General features: G+C 43.1%; 1 protein-coding gene across 1 annotated transcript; it reads left to right on the top strand.

Annotated features, from left to right (window-relative positions):
* The first annotated feature begins 5640 nt into the window (after positions 1-5640).
* LOC135006850 (keratin, type II cytoskeletal 5-like) lies at positions 5641-10059 on the top strand. Its single transcript, XM_063952066.1, has 7 exons — positions 5641-5698; positions 5783-5878; positions 6480-6644; positions 8012-8137; positions 8598-8818; positions 9004-9038; positions 9121-10059. The coding sequence occupies exons 2-7, from the start codon at positions 5801-5803 to the stop codon at positions 9432-9434; spliced, it is 939 nt and encodes a 312-aa protein (XP_063808136.1). The 5' UTR covers positions 5641-5698; positions 5783-5800; the 3' UTR covers positions 9435-10059.
* Positions 10060-22237: the final 12178 nt, after the last annotated feature.

Raw genomic sequence — 22237 nt, 5'->3', positions numbered from 1 at the left:
AGAGCCATCCTCCGCCCTGTTGGGAGAAGTCTGAACCCATAAAGAAACCTTTATGTGTGGAAACTCTTCCTTTTGAGACGTGAGTATGGTACGAAACAACTCGTCAAACAAAAAAGTCTCTAAACGACCAGCCATCTTGAACTTGGGACTGATTACACGATACCGTTTCTCCCATTTCTTCTTTCTTTGAGGGACATTGGACCATCTCAAAGGGGAGTTACCCACATATTGGACCAAGAAAGGAAGGATTAGAGGAAGAATCTCTTTCAAATATTGTCCTTTTAAAGGTTTAGAGACATTTTACTGGACATTGTAAGCTGTGCGCAGTTGAGGTAGTGCCCATTTCTGTTTGTTTAGGTCCATGATCCATGGTGTTGAGTGACACCGGGTATTACGCAACTGCAGCCGCCTGAGCGCAGTGGTTCACTATTTCTGTTTCACTAGAATGATTGATTGACATGACACTACCATTGGTCTGATGCAGCACAACACAACAACACTGTAAGGGACTTGTGGTTGTTGTTGTTGTTATAATTATTATACGGCAGCAGTGGACATATAGCAGCAGCGAATATCGTCACTGGAATGACTGATGAACAGGACACTACCTCTGGTCTGATGCAGCACAACACAACAACACTGTAAGGGACTTGTGGTTGTTGTTATAATTATTATTATATGGCAGCAGTGGACATATAGCAGCAGCGTATATCACTGTGACTGCCTCATCACTAGAACGATTGATTGACATGACACTACCATTGGTCTGATGCAGCACAACACAGCAACACTGTAAGGGACTTGTGGTTGTTGTTATTATTATTATATGGCAGCAGTGGACATATAGCAGCAGCGTATATCGTCACTGAAATGACTGACGGACAGGACACTACCACTGGTCTGATGCAACACAACACAACAACACTGTAAGGGACTTGTGGTTGTTGTTATAATTATTATACGCAGCAGTGGACATATAGCAGCAGCGTATATCGTCACTGGAATGACTGATGGACAGGACACTACCACTGGTCTGATGCAGCACAACACAACAACACTTTATACAGCTACACTGGATATATGGCAGCAGAGGACACCAACACTGTGACTGGCTAGACTGATGCAGCACAATACACTGACTACACTGGACTGGACTGAGTAGCACAACACAGCACAAGACTCGCCACCCCACTTTCCCGCCCCCACACAGACACTGAACACTGAGGACATGTCCTCTCAATACACTCTCTGAGACTGGAGTGAAAATGGCCGCGACGCGCGGCTTCTTATATGGAATCCAAATCCAGCGAGAATCCAACAGCGGGATGATGACGTTTTGCGGCGTTCGGGTTTCTGAGTCAGGCAGGAAAATCCGAGCCTGACTCGGATCTGGGCTCGAGGCGTGAAGTTCGGTAGGGTTCGGTTCTCTCAGAACCGAACCCGCTCATCTCTATTATTTATAGCAAATATATTAACTGTGCCCTGCCCTAGAGATCTCACAGGTTCCACTGCAGTCAGTTAGCAAGTCTTGTACATGTACAATGTTAGAAAGAGCAGTGTAATATATTTGTTTTAAACAATAAGTGCACTGCAGCCTCTTTGCTTCTTACTTTAGCAGGAGGGATTACATATTTGTATACGTCCTCTATGGCTGGGCATAATGAGGGTGGGGCACAGTGAATCATGTCATCATGACCCCGCCTCCTTTGACATTTTGTCAGGATTCCTGTCTATGTTTCGCTGGAGGCGGAGCTGCGATGACCCTGTTTGTAGCAAATTGCATAATCAGTGCCACTGTACATGGTGAGTGCAGGGTGTGAGAGAGAGGTCCACATTTTCAAGTGCCAGGAGACTCCCCACAAAATTAAATTACCCTTTGCTTAAAAGAGTTTAGATAACCAGAACAAAGTAAAGTTGGCGTTAATCTAGGGGTGCTTTAAGAGAGGGGGAGGCCCATGTCCAGCCTCCTCCATTCGGGCCCCCTCCTCTCTGCCGGCAGCACTGAGAGTCTGAGCTCTAGAGGGCTCAGACTTTACTATGCATGCGCAAATTGCCAGGAAAATGACACGGTGGCCATTTTCCCAGTGATAACTGTGCATGCGCAGAACTCCGTGAAAATGCTCGCTGCTGCATTTTCATGGTGTTTTAACAGCGCTGCGGATGCCGGCGTGGGACTCTGGAGGGGTGAGTATTTAAAAAATGGGTGCAGCGTGTTCAGTGTGGGCCCCCCTTGACTCAGGGGCCCGTGTGCACCGCACACACTGCACCAATTATAGATACACCAGTGTGTTAACCCTTTATGTTTGCAAAATGCATGTGAAAAGATATTATGTTTAGCCTTGTGTTTTTAGCTGTCTAATAGTGAGTATTATGTTAGTAAAAGAGAATGTTGTTCCTCAGCTCAATATTGTGTCACTAAGTTAATTCCACAATCCACCCATCTTTAATGTATACACCTCTTATTGTTCTTCTTTGCCCTAGCCACACCCTGTAGAACCATGGTTTTCCTGTAGACTAACACTAAACATGTATGGCACAATGCTGACTTTATCCTATAATCAAGCATACCTTTACACATCAATCAATCAATCAATCAATCAATCAATCAATCAATCAATCACAGCACAGTCAATATCTAATGTGAGTCACATAGCTACTATATTACAGTATTACTGTAAATGATACAGGCTGTAGGCATTAAATATAGAAACATTGTTGTCACCATTGGCATTTCTATAATGGGTGCAATGTGTGTGGTGCATACGGGCCCCACACCGCACACACTGCACCCATATTTAATACTTACCTTTCTGGAGTCCAGCGTCGGGCTCTGCATTAGTGGCGAAAATCACAGCCAAAATGAGCGCCGCACATGCGCAGTAGTTAAATTGGTCTCTGGAACATGGCAGGTGCCATGTTTCAGGAGACCTGCGCATGCGCAGTAGACTCCTGCAAATGCCAGAGAATAGGGACCCTAGTGCACAGAGTCTCAGCGCCACCAGCTAGAGAGGAGGGGGCTCAGATGGAGCCTGCACATGGGCCTCTTCCTCTCTATAAAAGCCCCTGGCCGTAAACCATTGGGTTTGCATATGCAGTTCAGGCCCTGTGTTAAACTAAATATACAGTAGGATCCAGGCTTTTACAAATACAATAAATATTGCAAATATAATAAATAATATGCACTAGTGTAAGCCTTACTTATGAACAAGCAAAATTGTGGTGTAGTTAAATCCCATAGCTCTAACAAGACATGACATTGCTGTAGCTTCACCTGCTTTATACTGTTGTTCCATACATACAGTATGAGTACCCAGGAAAGGAATAAATCTGGTGATACTGTTGTGATTTATATTCCCCTAGTCCTTTGCGATTTGTGTGCTGATATTCTATGAATGGACTGAAAATAATTTTGCATTTTGCAGCCCGTATGCTATATGGGGATGTATTCATGTAACCGTCGGTCAGGAGACCGACGGTCACATGACCTCCCCCAACATCCCGCCCCCTCACTATCCCGATGGTCAGCATGCCTACCAACAGGGACTATTTCCACTTGTGGGTGTCCACGACACCCATAGAGTGGGAATGCCACCGAGCCCGCAAAGGGCTTGCTGCACTCGCCCCCCCCAAAAAAACTCCACCGGGATTCCGCTGTCAGGATTCTGGCGTCGGTATGTTGACCGCCGGTCAGCTATACCACACCCTGCTAAATGTGACGTATTGTATGTCTTATAATAGTCCTGAATAACAAATTCCATACAAATTGATTTACTAGACTGGGTTATTAAGTGGTTAGCTTTTAAATTCTGAATAATGTATTTAATTAGCTGTCTCTTATATAATGAAAGGTATTTGTTTTAGACTTTTCACATGAGGCTAAAACATTTCTGTAGTTATGTTCAGTTGTTACATCTGCAAGGATAAATATTAATTTCATTTTTTAGATTATTTTAGTATTAGTATTAGTGTTATTTCACCAGCACACCCTGTTTGTTATTTCAGTGCTTGTTTAGGATCTTTTACATTTATATTGTTGTCTTGAAATCACAATGATCACTATCTAATGTGAACCATTGTCTTTCCAGAGCTCTGGCTAATTCAGCATATACAGGTCTCTTCTTGTTTGCAAAGAGAAACGTTTTTACTAGAATCTGGAAATGGTCAATAATTTCCCATACAAACAGATTTTTTTGCACTTTATATTAAAAGGTGTGAGATAATCAGATGAGCTCAGTGTTTGTATTGCTAGGAGGCATACCAAACCCATCATTGATGCAAGATGATGAATAGACAACCCTGTGACCAAACCCTTCTACTAAGACAGATAAAAAGGATGGTTTGATCGCTGAGACATTTACTTTGCCTCTCTTCTGTGCTCAACCTCAGCATCAGTTCCAGAAGGACCATGTCTGTGTCTCGCCAAACAACATACTCTGTTGGAGGAGCAAAAGGCTTCAGTGCTGCTTCTGCTGCCCCATCCCTAGCAAACCATCGCAGCTTCAGTTCATCCTCGGCTACTCGCTCTAGTTATGGAGGTGTAAATAATTGCCGGGCTAGTTCCGGTGGTTTTGGTAGCACAAGCCTATACAATTTAACAGGAAATAAAAGAATTTCCGTCAATGCAAATTCACAGTCCCGTTATGGAAGTAATTCTGGTTTTGGAGCTGGAAGCGGTTCAGGATTTGGAACCAGTTCTGGGTTTGGTGTCGGTCAAGGATTTGGTGGGGGTTCTCAGTTTCCGGTGTGCCCACCTGGTGGAATCCAACAGGTTACGATTAACCAAAGCTTATTAGCGCCTCTTAATCTGCAAATCGACCCAGCAATTCAGAAAGTGCGCACAGAAGAGAGAGAACAAATTAAGACTCTTAACAACAAGTTTGCAACCTTCATTGACAAGGTATGGACATTCATTTATTATCTTATAACAACATGATTTAGTCTCTTTTTGCTGTATCACTTTCATTTCCCTTTATACCCCAATTTATATCACCAACCTACAATTGTTGGACTTTTTGGGGAAATTCTGGTTATTTTTTAGGTCAGATTCCTAGAACAGCAGAACCAAGTTCTGGAGACCAAATGGAAGCTTTTGCAAGAGCAGGGAGTCAAGACAGTGAAAAATAATATTGATCCCCTCTTTGAAGCCTACATTAATGGACTGCGGAGACAGCTAGACAGCCTATCTAGCGATAAGACGCGTTTGGATAGTGAATTAAAGCAAATGCAGGATGCTGTAGAGGAATTCAAAGCCAAGTAAGTAAAAATATACTGTATATCTAAATATACCAAATAGAGACTGATGCTGGCCTGGAAGTACTAAGTATATTGAAACTACTTTGGAAATGCATGGAGCCCACTAAATATCATTAACAAATTCACGTACAGTATCAGTCTTTCTGTATGTGAATTGTGTCCAATCATAATTTGTAGTACATCAACCAAGTTTAGGTTATTAAATGTGTATTTTGAAAAGCCTAATAATTTATAATAGGAATGTTTAATCTTAACTTTTATGGTAGTTTTACATCGTTAGAGCAAGTAAGTTGGTATTTTTATATTTATTTGGCAATAGTAACTGTGATTATCATTAAACAGCTTAAATATGTTTGTTTTGTTTTTTTCTTTGCTTGCCAACAGATATGAAGACGAAATTCACAAGCGCACAGCTGCTGAAAATGATTTTGTGGTGCTTAAAAAGGTAAACATGAAATATTTATGGCCATCATCATTTTCTTAATGCTGATAAGATGTGCAATGATGTCTGATTCTATTATTTTATTAGGACGTGGATGCTGCCTACATGAACAAGGTACAGCTGGACTCTAAGGTGTCTGCACTGACTGATGAGATCAACTTCTTGAGAGCCCTATATGAAGCGGTAATGCTCTATTCAGTTATTACTGATACATAACACACTGATATTTCTAACACCATGATAATATATCAACATAACTATGACTATCCATGGCCTCTTTTATTGACCAGTAACAAAGTGGATGGCCAGGGCTACTAAGTGTTTGTGGATCTGTTAGTAATTTGGGTTGTCTATATAACGCTAGATTTTAGAGAAAGTCAATGAAAAAAATGTAGAAGAATAAAAACAATAAAAAAAGAAATATCTCAACATGTACTGCTTACTGTGAAGAACATATGAAAGAACTTGGCCCAACCACACTCTTCCATTTATGGCAACACAGCGAGATTCCTTTGCCACTAGGAAATTGTACTTGAGCTTTGAACAGTATAACTATTAATGAAATGGATTATAGCATAGCACTAAGGAAATGGCAGGGCAGCAGGATTTAGGTCTGGTAGAAATGAGGCCTGAGGAGCAGAGTGTGGACTAGGCTTAATATTAGTATAATGACTCATTTTCTCTTACAATGATTTCACGTGAAATCCTATAGTATATTATATTCCTTAATATAGTATAGTATGTCTGATGTTCTAGCAATAAATGATCTTTGTTCTCAATTTAGGAACTTGCCCAGATGCAGACCCAGGTCTCAGACACTTCTGTCATATTGTCCATGGACAATAACAGAGATCTAAACCTACAGAGTATCATACAGGAGGTCAAAGCCCAGTATGAGGAGATCGCCAACAGAAGCAGGGCAGAAGCTGAGTCCTTGTACCAAAACAAAGTAAGTGCATTGTTTAAATAACACTGTATGATGATTGAGCATCTTCTCCTTCCAAATACAGTATTACATTAAGTTCTTTGCTATTGGTATTCTGCCAGAGGGGAACATTTTACTCTGATTTAACCTCATCATGTGCTTATACAGGGTCTCCCATAATGATGGGACACATTTTAAACACAAGTATCTGGTACTGGAACAAGCCTATTTATTAAGGACTATGGTGGTTATTCAGAGTTATTAGCAAACCAAAAAAGTTAGCAATTGGGCTAAACCATGCTGCACTGCAGGTGGGGCAGATGTAATATGTACACAGAGAGTTAGATTTGGGTGGGGTGTGCTCAAACTGAAATCTAAAGTGCAGTATAAAAATAAACCAGCCAGTATTTACCATGCACAGAAACAATATAATATATAACCCACCTAAATCTCTCTGCACATGTTATATCTGCCCCACCTGCACTGCAACATGATTTTGCCCAATTGCTAACTTTTTTGGTTTGCTAACAACTCTGAATGTGTAATACATAACCACGGTACAGTAGTTCATAGCACTGTTCAAGGTTTGAAGAAACGAAGAAAACACTCTCAGATTCTCTCTGTCATCCCCACCATAGCACGGTGCAGCTCATCAGCCGGGATGGCCACTATCTCCCTCCGGATGCTTTGGGGTAAATGTAATAGGGTCTGAGTTGCCAGAGGTGTGGGACTTTGGGTTAGAATGACTTGGTTGACTTGGTTTTACCTTGTAAACGTTTGGCACTTTAAAAATATGAACATTCTTCCCCGAATTTCCACACCTCTGGTAACTTGGGCCCAGTTACAATTATCTTTTTGTTTGCGTTCCAGAGTTGTGCAGGGTTTCCAAACGTAGACCCTTTCCTTTAGGTATCCCCACAGTAAGTAGTCTGGAGGTAGAGAGGAAGTAACGCATACTGTATGCAGCATGTGTGAGCGGTTCTTCGCTCAGCCGTAATGTTAAAGATCAATGCCCTGGAAAGTAGAACAACATTAACTCCCAATGTCAGACTTGGGAATACATTTTACACGGAAAATAAAATGTGTTCCATCATTCCATGTTCCATCTGTATGAAGCACAAGAATAGCAACACAACACCTTAAAGCAAAATTGAATTTTATATACAAAATAGGACCTATGTAACAAGCTTGTTACTTTTATGTAAAATAAAAAATGTTATACTTTAAATTTGGAAAATATGAAGCTTGTAGGTCTACATATATCACAACAGAATTATGAATATCAAGATTGCTATCTCTCCCAGATTAGACGAGTATTTTAAATTTTGGATTCGTTTTCACTTAATTTAAAGTGCGGAGTGCTGTAGTTTTTCTTTTTGCTGTGTTTGCAGTATGAGGAGATGCGGGTCTCTGCTGGAAGACACGGTGATGACCTCAAGAACACCAAGAGTGAAATCTCAGAGCTAAATCGTTTGATTACTAGACTGCGCTCTGAGATCGACAACGTGAAGAAACAGGTAAATGGAATTGTTCTAGGGATTAATACTGAACATGTCAGAAGTAAATACTATCATTTGGCGTATAATGGTTATATTACTGTCACAGTTTCAGTGAAAGTTATCGTTGCCTAGGAAACATACCTGGATAAAAAATTAAGCAATTTAGGGATTTTTTTTATTAAACAAATAGCAACAATTATTTAGAGTTTTAAATTATTCCAGCGTCACTGGCTACTAAATTTCTTAAAAATAATGTCAGTAAGTATTCCATGCTGTTCATAGTGTTGGAATAGTATAGAGCTTTAATGATCCTGATTATCATGGAGGATAAGATATAGATTTATAAGTAAAGAATAGATTTATATGCTGTAGACTGACATAGGTTATGTTGTATGTCTTCTTTATCCCCTTGACCATTGCAAATGTGTATTATTGTAAGACAAATGATCTAATTAAACTTTTTTATTTATGAATCTAGATTGCCAAACTGCAGGCTGCAATTGCTGATGCTGAACAGCGTGGGGAGCTTGCAGTGAAGGATGCCAAACAAAAGCTTGCTGAGTTGGAGGCTGCTCTGCAGAAGGCCAAGCAAGACATGGCTCTTCAACTGAAAGAATACCAGGATCTCATGAATGTCAAGCTGGCTCTGGATATTGAGATCGCCACCTACAGGAAACTGCTGGAAGGGGAAGAGAATAGGTATAAAATTAAAATATGACTCTTTTTAATCTATGACAATATATTTACATTTATTGGCAATAAGTGCATTCTATAATTCTCCAAAATAGGTCTAGTTAAAAATATTGAGGCTATGCACATATATATATATATATATATATATATATATGTTATAAATGTTTATAATTATGTCCTCTTTTATTCAGGTTGACTGGAGAAGGTGTTGGGCCAGTAAACATCTGTAAGTTGACTTTGTAAATTGAGTTTACTATCTATAGAATCGAGCATACTGTATATGTAACTGTCTATTATTTCTTCATCAGCTGTGGTGAGCTCAAACTATAGCAGCAGCGGAGCAGGCCATGGTTATGGAGTTGGCAGTGGAAGTGGATTCGCTGTTGGCAGTGGAAGCGGATTTAATGGCAGTGGAAGTGGATTCAGTGTCGGTGGTGGAAGCGGATTCGGTCTTGGTGGATACGGCCTTGGTGCTGTTAGTGGTGTCAGTGGTGGACAAGGAATTGGTGGTGGAAGCTACAGTGTAAACAGTTTAAAACCAGCCATTGCATCTGGAAGTGGCAGTAATTCCAGTGTGAAAGTTGTAACAACAACATCATCCTCAACCACCCGGAAGGTTTAAGATCATATAGTACTGAGGGCTGAAGCATGGTACCCAACCACTGAATATTTTGTCATAGAAAATTACACATAGGTTTTAAGAAGTTAAATTTTTGCTATCAACAAGCTATTCTTATATTACGTTTTGTATGGATTTAAATATTGACTAAAATCATGTAAACTAATCCATATAATCCCTTCACCTGAAAGACAAGAACATGATGTGTACCTGTTGCTTAGAGTAAAGCAAAGTCCTGCTTCGATTATTATATATACCAGTGCTTCCCAAATACAGTCCTGTTGGTAACCTAACAGTGCATGTTTTCCATATCCCCTTGCTGGAGAACAGGTGTATTTGTTACTGACTGGTACATTTTACCAGATCCACAGGTGATATCATTATTTCACTTGTGGTTTTGTGCACTGTCAGAGTGCCCTGTAGGCTGAATTCTAGAAACACTACTGCAATGTTTCTAAAACTCAACCCTCATGAAACCCTAACATTGCATGTCTTCAAAGTATCCTAAGGAATAATTAGTACTCCCTGTAGATCTATTGCGTTAGTCAATTAATACCCCTGTGCTCTACCAAAATAATCTGGAAAGCATGCACTGTTACGGTTCCATGAGGACGGGGAGTTGAGAAAAACTGTGGCCCTCATTCCGAGTTGATCGGTCGCAAGGCGAATTTAGCAGAGTTACACACGCTAAGCCGCCGCCTACTGGGAGTGAATCTTAGCTTCTTAAAATTGCGACCGATGTATTCGCAATATTGCGATTACTAACTACTTAGCAGTTTCAGAGTAGCTCCAGACTTACTCTGCCTGTGCGATCAGTTCAGTGCTTGTCGTTCCTGGTTGACGTCACAAACACACCCAGCGTTCGGCCAGGCACTCCCACCGTTTCCCCGGCCACTCCTGCGTTTTTTCCGGAAACGGTAGCGTTTTCAGCCACACGCCCCTGAAACGCCGTGTTTCCGCCCAGTAACACCCATTTCCTGTCAATCACATTACGATCGCCGGAGCGAAGAAAAAGCCGTGAGTAAAATTACTTTCTTCATAGTAAAGTTACTTGGCGCAGTCGCAGTGCGAACATTGCGCATGCGTACTAAGCGGATTTTCACTGCGATGCGATGAAAAATACCGAGCGAACAACTCGGAATGAGGGCCTGTGTTAGGCACTGGTGTGACTTTCTTTGTATTATGCTAGTTTGTGTTTTCTCACCACGTGGATTTCTAAATGTTGCCTACCTCAGATCTGTGTGTAAAATATAAAATGTGGGTTGTTTTTCTGCTTTGTTTATGCTTCTGCTAAAATGATTACAGTACATTTATGGGAACTGTTCAGTAAAATGCAATCATTCTGAATATGCTTGTTGTCTTTCTTTTATTTAGTAAAATACTGTAATTCAGATAATGCTATTTTGCAAAAATAAAATGGCCTCAAGGGGTAATTAAAAAAACAGCAAAAAACACCAGTTTTTCAAGGCTGCGGCACTATCGCGGGTAATTGTATACCCCCCTCAGTAGTAGTAGTAGTAGTAGCAGTAGTAGTAGTAGTAGTAGTAGTGGTATCCTTCAGTTTCAGTATATGGAACCACAAAATGCCTGTAGTGACGTACAAGTGAAATAACAATAAAACACACAAACAACAAAATAAGTTCAAACAGACAAAATAAGGGGGTAAAAAAAATTATACAGTGATATTTCCATAAAGCTGAGTGACAGATACAAACAGTACCAATTAGTGACCCAGAGTATTGAGAAAGCAGACAGACAGGATCAGAGCTACTGAGAAAGTGGGGTGCACTTCAAAGATAGTTTTGTGGGTGAGAATCAATTGGGTAAAGGGTCCTCTTTGTGAAAAACTACAGCCTGACAGGGGGTAAACTGGGAGGAGACTTTGGGAGTGACATGGAGGGAGCAGGTGAGAGAGAGCATCTACTGAGATGAGATTGTAAATGTAGGAGTGAGTAATTGCACGGGTGTAGCTATAGTGGGTGCAGAGAGTGCCATTGCTATGGGGCCCAGAGGCTTAGAGAGGTCAACTCTGGGGCCTTACTCATCTGTACACTGGTAATAAAGTTGTCTACTAGGATCCTGGAATTTACCACTAAGCACTGTGTGGTATACTGTGAACTGGGGCACTGTGTAATATGTGTACTGGGGGCAAAGCAATGTGGCATAATGTTAAATTGGGGCACTCTAATATGGCATAATATGAGCCGGACCATCACTATCATTCATAAAATTAATTAGGGGCAAACAATGAACTGCTTAATTTATAAAATTAATAGCATTCATTTCTATGGAGAGAGGTGTTTCACTAGAAGGGGATAGTGGTCCCTTCAAAATGTTGATATGGTACCCACAAAGGTCTGGCTACACCCCTGATTGATTGTTTTGAAAGTTATAATGAGATTAAACTTGATTCTATAGGGTAATAGGAGCCAGTGGAAGTATAGAAAAAGGCGTGAGGTGATATGAATAAAATATGTAGTTGCCTCCAGAGTTAGAAAGGGTCTGATAACTGGAGATTCTGTAAAAGGAAAATCATCAGGATTGGTATACAGAATAAATGTGGTGTGGTGAATAGAGGAAGGAGTTGAGAGTGATACCTAATCAAGGGACTTGAGGGAGTGGAGAGAGGATAGTATTAGCAACAGAAAGAGAGAGACAGTGAGCAGAATGGATGCTGTAGGGCATGGGAAGACAATGAGCTCAGTCTTAAACATGTCAAGTTTAAGAAAACTATAGGACATTTGGAGATGCAAGAAAGGGGTCTATTTATCAATGAGTGATAAAACTCGTTGTGAATAATGAAACTCATTGCATATGATAAATGGTGCTCCAGCCAATCAGCTCCCAACTGTAATTGTTCAAACACGTGACAGATGGAAGTATTTATCATACACAATGAGTTTTATCACTTGTTGATAAATGAGCCCAAGAGACTATTCTGTGTGACCCTATGGTACCTGGAGTGCCAATAAGCGGGGACATTAGTAACATTGTAATTGCTGTTTATCTGTATTACTTTTGAGGAAGGAAAGGTATGGGGGTAGAGCCATAAAATACACACGCCTCAAAAATGACTGAGATTCAGTACATATGGGGGTGGTGCCAGGATGATGTACCCTGGCTGTGGTGGAAAATCAGTGGTGCTATTGACTGGGGGTGAAGGGGAGGCTTGGCTACCAGGGACAATTATAACTGTTAGGAGCAGCGCACGGGGCTGTAACGGAAAAATGAGCCTCGCCCTCTCCCTGATGTCTCGAGGACTGAGCTGCCTGTATAACAGGAGGAGAGACAGCGCTGAGAGGGGTCTTGTATCAGAGCTGCTAAGGGAGCCAATTCTTTCTCCTCTCTGCGCTGCTTGAGCTGTAAACACTGCGGCGCCAGAGGGAGAAGAAGCAGCTTACCCGGAGCGGAAAAGCGGATGAGCAGTCTAGCGGGAGTCCCAGGCTGAGTGGCAATGACTTTCCGGGAGGCGCGGCCAGTGAGATAGGCGGTGTCTGAGCCGCAGCGACAGGTCGGAGGAAGGCGCGGCCCGGGAAGGGGGTGGCACCAGAGCAGCAGCAATAGGCTGGGGGTGCACTGGAAGGAGTGGCCATCCATGAGCTGGGCTTTCCATGAACCCGACCTGCAGCGCTGACAGAAGCTAGTGCCCCCGGCAGAAGAAAAGCATCCAGAACCTGGCGGCCTCAGGGAACCGTCACATCAGCGAAAGGTAGCACCAGCTTCCTAGCTGATTAGAGCGGGGAGCGCTGGTTGCTAAGGCGAAGATGGGGGGTTGAAGGCCTTCCAATCGGAGAGCAGGGGGCGGGGCTACGCAGGGACTCGGTTGGCCATTGGCTGGAGCGGTGTCAAGACAACTCAGGTCTGTCCAATATATTATACACAGCACTGTTTCAACACTTATAGAGACACACACCAAATAACAGTTGGCTAATCAGTCAGCCCAAGCTTTTATGCACCCTGTAATTGCTAATACCGGTCTATACACGTGTAAGTCAGGACGACCAGGCTATTGTCTGGAGCTAGTAATTGAGAACTCTACAGGTTGACTTTAGCGACTTCCTTTTGCTCACTAACACTTACCTGGACAGGAGCTAGTGGAGTCCAGCATATGGGACAGTGACATCTGTAATAGGAAGGATTATAAAGGCTCACTATTATTCATAAGAGACTCTCAGCTTCTGCAGGCAGACACATTAGTGAGTCTTCAGCATAGAGACAAAGGGATCTTTACAAGTATTACATCCGTCACAAGAGCCTAGTAAGGTGAAAGCAGTGACATTAAGTGGGAGATATTAGAACTACATACTGGTGCTCAGTCAACTACTTATGATATAAGCAGAGACAATGGATACAATTACTTCGCTGATAAGGATACATATGGATACAAATAATTAGACACAAGAGAGCAGCTACGGAGCAAGGAAATAGCTACTAAGATACTTGTGACACTTCGCCAAGGGTCTATAGCAACTCAAGGGAATATATATATATATATATATATATATATATATTCAAAGGTCTAAATTGGCCAAGTCAGGAGAGGACCCCCAACATATATATATATATGCATATACATACACCTAGACTTTCTACTATTAGCTGTGGACTATATGATAATTGAACTGTTAATCTAATGCTAACTTACGGTTATTTGATAAATTGCATGTAATGTTACCTAGGAAAATATGTACATGAACGGTAAACTTGAAATTGCCAATTGAATGTTTTCTAGAGTATTACATAGTGGTTACGAGTATAGTAAATGTAAACGTACTTATATACCAGCTTAGTGTGTGTATTACTTACCTGTTTGAAGGGAGGGGAGTGAGGAGGTCCAGAAGAGGTAAGACCTGTAATTGTAAATATATCACATTAATAGAGGGTTGTCCCAAGCTTCCCCTTTTCTATATTTAACACATAGAACAAAAGCCTGGGTGGAGGCACTGAATCACCGAGGAGTAACCGGGACCATTATAGTCAAAAACAGGGTTACATCTGGAGGCACTGCTGAGATGGGCACAAACCATACGCTCCTGTCACAATGGAAGTTATCAGTGAACAGGATATATATACCTGGTGTAGGGACCATGGTATGGATGTGCGGAGTAGTATAGGCATAGCAGGGAGTTTTACTAATATAAGTGATGAAGAGGTGATTAAAGAAGTGAAAAAGCTGTGCGGGATAAAATACCCTGTAATAGTAGACAAGTGGAAAGGAACCGCCGGGGAGACTTGTGCGGTTTTGATAAATAACAAAAATTATTTAGATGCTTCATTGATTCTTATCAATATCCTGGTAGAGAAAGTACCTGGCCGAAGGTGGAAAATAATATGGCCTAGTTCGGTAACTGAAGGAGATGAGGAAGCCCCCGAGGCTACTGAGGCTAGAGAAGAAAGGGATCCAAGAAGCCATCAGAATATGGGTGACTCGTCCCGAGTGAATTCAACCTATACTGATGCTGTAGAGCCTCAGGTAGAGGCAGTAACGGATAAGGTCGTTAGCCACTTTGAGAGATGGCATTACGAGGGTGGGTATAGGAGGTTAAGAGTATTCTTGGGAATACTAACGGTTCCCACTGGGGAGGAAAGTTATGATGTGTGGGGAGAAGCTGCTGTGCAGCACTCAGAAGAATGGAGGTTCCCCGAGCATTTTAAAAAGCAGAGGATAGTGGAAAGTTTACGAGGCCCAGCCATGGGGATTATTCATGCCACTAGAAGAAGTAATCCTCAAGCTACCTTAAAGAACTATTTTACTGCATTAGATTATTCCTTTGGAACTATAGAAGATGTAGGAGACATCCTTTCCCAACTCAATCAGACATATCAGGAGCCCACTGAGACTCTCACAGACTATAATTATCATTTGGACAAAATTCTGTATAAACTTCTTGACAAAGGAGGGATAGAACAGGCGAATATTGACGAGAGGCGTATGAAGTATATATTAAGGGGAGCGCTAACGAGTAATCCTGTGTCTCAGAGACTGAGGTGCAGCATGGCCAGAACACCACCTCCTACATTGAGTGAATTAATTATGGAATTAAAACTAGATGAAGTACAGATAGAGAACCGAGATAAAGGTTTGAAGAGAGTAAACATGTTATTGCCCTCCCCGGACACTCAATCCTCGGCCAATGACAAGTTGTATAAGCTGTTAGAAGAGCAAAATAAAAAGTTGAACTAACTCATTACGCTACAGAGTAATGTTATAGCTGGAACGCCAGTAGGAAGAGGAAGGGGGCCCGATAGGAGATTTGATAGTCGTGACAACATCACATGTTACCGGTGTGGACAACTAGGACACAGGTCCTTTGAGTGTTCTCAAAGTGGATATATGCGAAGAAACACTAATGCTCGTACCGACAGAAATGGGGAATAGTCGGGAAACCCCGGGGGGATGTCGATGAACCCCGCATCGACTCCCAATCAATCGTAATATGTGCAATGGGGAGCACGCAGTGGCCCGATTCCATTCCAGACGGAATGATGGGAGCGGCCCCAAGGGTACAGGCTTTGATCAATAGTCATGTGTGTATGGTTCTTTTAGACAGTGGCTCCCAGCTTATGATAATATGTCCCGACTCCCCTGGGGATCAAGGCCACATGTCTGCAATAATAGGGACCAACTCGAATCTCTTTAAAACATTGTCAGATTGGTGTTTGGCTCAAGATAACCTGAGAACTCGGGCTTCTATCCCCGCCTCCATGTCGTGCCAAGATATAGTGAGTAGTGGAGAGTCCGGTATGTCTAAGTGTAATACCGTATTACCCCAAATGGTGAAGGAAGCATTTAACTCTAAGATTATAGGATGCTTCAAGGGCAGTGACATTGATCCTCAGGAATAGGGAAAGTTGTTGGCTGATCTTTATTGCAGAGAACGGGTTTTTTCCATGGAGGAATGGGATTTGGGTACCGCTGTAGGAGTTGAGCACCGTATTAAGTTAATGGATACTGCTCCTTTTAGAGAGAGGTCCCGCAGGCTGGCTCCTGCAGATTTTGATGACGTGAGGCAGCACTTAAAATCATTGCTTGAAAACTATGTCATAGCCGATTCCGAAAGTCCTTATGCATCCCCAATTGTAGTGGCTAGGAAGAAATACGGTGATATTAGACTGTGTATCGACTATCGTACATTAAACAACCATATGGTCGCTGATCAGTATACGGTACCCAAAGTAGAGGAGGCATTAGATTGCTTACAAGGCAGTTAGTGGATTTAAGTTTCAGACATGAGGTGTGGGTACTATCAAATTCCCATGAATCCAGAAGATAGGGCCAAGACTGCATTTATCTGCCCTATAGGGTTTTTTGAATTTCTTAAAATGCCCCAGGGGGTAAAAGGCGATCCGGCCACTTTTCATAGGACTATGGAGCAAACCATCAGCAATATGTGCTACTGAGAGGTCTTAGTTTATCTGGATGACATCATCGTCTTTGGGAAAACACATGCTGAGCATAATACCAGATTGCTTAAGGTACTGGACCGGCTATAGCAGAAGGGATTAAAGTTGTCCATTGACAAGTGCAGACTCTGTCAAAAGACTGTTAAATATCTTGGGCACATTGTCAGTCAAGAGGGTGTATCTACAGATCCAGATAAGGTAGCTGCAGTACAGCATTGGCCTCGCCCAAATAATTTAAAAGACTTGCGATCTTTCCTTGGGCTTTGTGGCTACTATCGACGATTTGTACCCCATTATTCCAAAATTGCATGACCGTTAACAGAGTTGACGAGAGGATACCCACCCCATGGCAACCATCGCACACTAAAGCGGCATAGCCCTAACAAAGATTATTTCAAACCCCACGAGGAGTTTGGCGAGCGTCTGACTCCTTTGTGTGATGAAGCTTTTCAAAAGTTGAAGTATTTTCTCACGCATACCCCCGTGTTGGCCTATGCTAACCCTGAATTGCCATACGAATTGCACATTGACGCTTCATTGGAAGGATTGGGCGGAGTATTATATCATTGGCAGGATGATCAATTGCGGCCAGTAGACTATATTAGTAGGGGACTTTCCTCCAGTGAACGAAAGTATGCAGTACACATGCTGGAATTTTTAGCATTAAAGTGGGCGGTGCGTTGAAAAATTTCATGACTACCTCTATGAGGTGAGTTTCATCATCCAAACTGATAATAATCCTCCCTCTCACGTATATAAACTCCACTGCCAGGTTGGATGCAACTGGGCACCGTTGGTTGGCTGCGTTGTCTAACTACAACTTCACGTTACGGTATAAGCCGAGGACACACAACGCCGATGCTGATGTTCTGTCAAGGTTACCAAATATATGTGTCAGTAGTAGTAATGATGAATGGATCGAAGTTCCAGCCCCTGCCATCCAAAGTTTATGTAGTCAGATATTCGGGTTACACACCCAGCCCCTGGAGATGATAAGTCCCTTGGGAGCCTCCGACGCTGTATTACCTCTTATGTACTGTTGGGTCTCTCAGACGGAACTTGAGGGGCTAGATATGCTGTCGCCTGAGCAGATATGAGTTGAACAACAGGAGGATGTGGATTTAAGAGCGATAATAGGCCATTTGAGTAATACTTGCCCTCTCGGTAACGTTAGAACTGTATCCAGGAGAGCTACTGTGCTATTGCAGCAGCGCAAGAAATTAATGTTTAAGAATGGACTGCTTTATAGGAAAACAAGAAAGGTGTCAGGAGAAATTAAATATCAACTAGTCTTACCCCGCAAGTATATTCCCATGGTCCTAAGTCATTACACGACCAACATGGACATTTGGGATATGAGCAGACCCAACAGTTGGTCGCCGAACGCATATACTGGCCTCTTATGAATCAGGACATTGGCGAATACTGTAAAAATTGTAGAAATTGTATTCTCAGAAAGTCTTTACCTGCTCATGCAGGACCCCTAGTTAATATCAACAGCTCTGGACCGATGGAATTAGTTTGTATAGATTTTCTGTCCTTGGAAGGCCCCAACGGCAAAGAAAGCAACATCTTGGTAATCACGGATCATTTCACCAGATACGCTCAGGCGTATGTAACCCCGGATCAAAAAGCTCTAACTGTGGCAAAAACGTTATGGGACAAGTTTTTTGTGCATTATGGGCTGCCTGCTCGGATTCAATCAGACCAAGGACGAGACTTCGAAAGCAAATTGATCCGAGACTTGTGTAATTGTTGTGGAATTAAGAAGTCTAGGACCTTTCCGTATCACCCTCAGGGAGATCCACAGCCTGAGAGGTTTAATCGAACTCTGCTCAATATACTCGGAACCCTACCACCAAAATACAAGATACAAAGGAAGCGTCATATATGTCAGTTAGTTAATGCTTACAACTGCATCGTAAATGATGCCACTGGATATTCCCCATATGTTCTTATGTTTGGGAGAGAGGCACGGTTGCCCATCGATATTTGTCTGGGGAAAACGGTAGATAACAATACACCTCCTACTCATACACAATATGTGAAGAAACTCAGGAGAGGAATACGGGAAGCTTATGATCTTGCCCATACAATGTCCCGGAAACAGGGAGAGAAGAATAAGAGAATTTATGACAAGTCGATCAGAGAGCAAGTATTGCTTCCTGGGATATAGTTCATTTTAAACGGCTAGGATGCCCGAGATGCCAAAAACTTGCTAACAGGTGGCGAGAGACCCCATATCGGATAGTTGAGAAGTTGAACGACATCCCCGTGTATCGTCAGACTTCGGAGACAGGGGAGGGACCAATACTTACCTATCACAGACACCACTTGTTGCCCATTAAGCAGGATATTTACTTTCCGGATGTTACAGAGGGGAAGGACACCGCTGCTGATAATAGAGGAGGAGTTGGGACACTACCCCCGCAAGTTTCCTATCAGCCCATAAAAGACTGAGCTCTGGATGATCCCTCTGATCACCATCAGGGGTATTTCTACAACTATGAGGTTCCCGATAGTGTCACTAATTCCGGGGAACTCCCGGAGTTGTCCCCACCAAAAGTGGATAATTCATCAGAAGAGATGGATGCGTTGCTAGAGAAAGTATTTGGGAAGAATTCAGTTATAACTATTTGCCAGTTTGCTCCGATGACCAGCTGTATAATCTTTCCTCTGACAGCTTTGAAACTGAATCCTCAGTGGTTGGGGGAGGGACTAATGGTGAAAGACCCCAGAGAACCCGTAGGCCACCCATGGTTTTTTATGTATGACCAGTTAGGACACCCCACTAGGGAGCCACTGATAATACACCCCTCTGCAGTGAACAGCTGGCCTTATTTTGGGTGTCTAGGAGAGCACAGTAACGATACGTAGAAACCTTTGTTGAAATAACAATGTAAAGTGATAAAAGTAAAGGTATCATATCGTGTGTGGTGATCTGTGTGATGGAGGAAATTATTGCACTACAGATCACCAGGGGGATAAATGTGACCCTATGGTACCTGGAGTGCCAATAAGTGGGGACATTAGTAACATTGGGGGTAATTCCAAGTTGATCGCAGCAGGATTTTTGTTAGCAATTGGCCAAAACCATGTGCACTGCAGGGGGGCAGATATAACATGTGCAGAGAGAGTTAGATTTGGGTGGGGTGTGTTCAATCTGCAATCTAATTTGCAGTGTAAAAATAAAGCAGCCAGTATTTACCCTGCACAGAAATAAAATAACCCACCCAAATCTAACTCTCTCTGCACATGTTATATCTGCCTCCCCTGCAGTGCACATGGTTTTGGCCAATTGCTATCAAAAATCCTACTGCGATCAACTTGGAATTACCCCCATTGTAATTGCTGTATATCTGTTTGATTTTTGAGGAAGGAAAGGTATGGGGGTAGAGCCATAAAATACACACGCCTCAAAAATGACTGAGATTCAGTACATATGGGGGTGGTGCCAGGATGATGTACCCTGGCTGTGGTGGAAAATCAGTGGTGCTATTGACTGGGGGTGAAGGGGAGGCTTGGCTACCAGGGACTGTTATGACTGTTAGGAGCATGCACGGGGCTGTAATGGAAAAATGAGCCTCGCCCTCTCCCTGATGTCTCGAGGACTGAGCTGCCTGTATAACAGGAGGAGAGACAGCGCTGAGAGGGGTCTTGTATCAGCGCTGCTAAGGGAGCCAATTCTCTCTCCTCTCTGCGCTGCTTGAGCTGTAAACACTGCGGCGCCAGAGGGAGAAGAAGCAGCTTAACCGGAGCGGAAAAGCGGATGAGCAGTCTAGCGGGAGTCCCAGGCTGAGCGGCAATGCCTTTCCGGGAGGTGGAGAGTGGGAGGCGCAGCCAGTGAGAGAGGCGGCGTCTGAGCCACAGCGACAGGTCGGAGGAAGGCGCGGCCCGGGAAGGGGACTAGAGATGTGCACTTGAAATTTTTCGGGTTTTGTGTTTTGGTTTTGGGTTCGGTTCCGCGGCCGTATTTTGGGTTCGACCGCGTTTTGGCAAAACCTCACAGAATTTTTTTTGTCGGATTCGGGTGTGTTTTGGATTCGGGTGTTTTTTTCAAAAAACACTAAAAAACAGCTTAAATCATAGAATTTGGGTGTCATTTTGATCCCAAAGTATTATTAACCTCAAAAACCATAATTTCCACTCATTTTCAGTCTATTCTGAATACCTCACACCTCACAATATTATTTTTAGTCCTAAAATTTGCACCGAGGTCGCTGGATGACTAAGCTAAGCGACCCTAGTGGCCGACACAAACACCTGGCCCATCTAGGAGTGGCACTGCAGTGTCACGCAGGATGGCCCTTCCAAAAAACCCTCCCCAAATAGCACATGACGCAAAGAAAAAAAGAGGCGCAATGAGGTAGCTGTGTGAGTAAGATAAGCGACCCTAGTGGCCGACACAAACACCTGGCCCATCTAGGAGTGGCACTGCAGTGTCACGCAGGATGGCCCTTCCAAAAAACCCTCCCCAAACAGCACATGACGCAAAGAAAAAAAGAGGCGCAATGAGGTAGCTGTGTGAGTAAGATAAGCGACCCTAGTGGCCGACACAAACACCGGGCCCATCTAGGAGTGGCACTGCAGTGTCACGCAGGATGTCCCTTCCAAAAAACCCTCCCCAAACAGCACATGACACAAAGAAAAAAAGAGGCGCAATGAGGTAGCTGTGTGAGTAAGATAAGCGACCCTAGTGGCCGACACAAACACCGGGCCCATCTAGGAGTGGCACTGCAGTGTCACGCAGGATGTCCCTTCCAAAAAACCCTCCCCAAACAGCACATGACGCAAAGAAAAAAAGAGGCGCAGTGAGGTAGCTGTGTGAGTAAGATAAGCGACCCTAGTGGCCGACACAAACACCGGGCCCATCTAGGAGTGGCACTGCAATGTCACGCAGGATGGCCCTTCCAAAAAACCCTCCCCAAACAGCACATGACGCAAAGAAAAAAAGAGGCGCAATGAGGTAGCTGTGTGAGTAAGATAAGCGACCCTAGTGGCCGACACAAACACCGGGCCCATCTAGGAGTGGCACTGCAGTGTCACGCAGGATGGCCCTTCCAAAAAACCCTCCCCAAACAGCACATGACGCAAAGAAAAAAAGAGGCGCAATGAGGTAGCTGTGTGAGTAAGATAAGCGACCCTAGTGGCCGACACAAACACCGGGCCCATCTAGGAGTGGCACTGCAGTGTCACGCAGGATGGCCCTTCCAAAAAATACTCCCCAAACAGCACATGACGCAAAGAAAAAAAGAGGCGCAATGAGGTAGCTGTGTGAGTAAGATAAGCGACCCTAGTGGCCGACACAAACACCTGGCCCATCTAGGAGTGGCACTGCAGTGTCACGCAGGATGTCCCTTCCAAAAAACCCTCCCCAAACAGCACATGACGCAAAGAAAAAA

This window comes from Pseudophryne corroboree, chromosome 2 (genome assembly GCF_028390025.1).
Source record: "Pseudophryne corroboree isolate aPseCor3 chromosome 2, aPseCor3.hap2, whole genome shotgun sequence".
Classification (NCBI taxonomy): domain Eukaryota; kingdom Metazoa; phylum Chordata; class Amphibia; order Anura; family Myobatrachidae; genus Pseudophryne; species Pseudophryne corroboree.
This window is presented reverse-complemented; position numbering and strand designations above follow the sequence as displayed.

Bases quoted from the DNA above. Each gene is read 5' to 3' on its own strand.
- LOC135006850 (XM_063952066.1), top strand. From the start codon at position 5,801: ATGAACAAGGTACAGCTGGACTCTAAGGTGTCTGCACTGACTGATGAG. The intron at 5,879-6,479 runs GTAATGCTCTAT...TTCTCAATTTAG, and splicing joins TGAGAGCCCTATATGAAGCG to GAACTTGCCCAGATGCAGAC. The intron at 6,645-8,011 runs GTAAGTGCATTG...CTGTGTTTGCAG, and splicing joins AGTCCTTGTACCAAAACAAA to TATGAGGAGATGCGGGTCTC.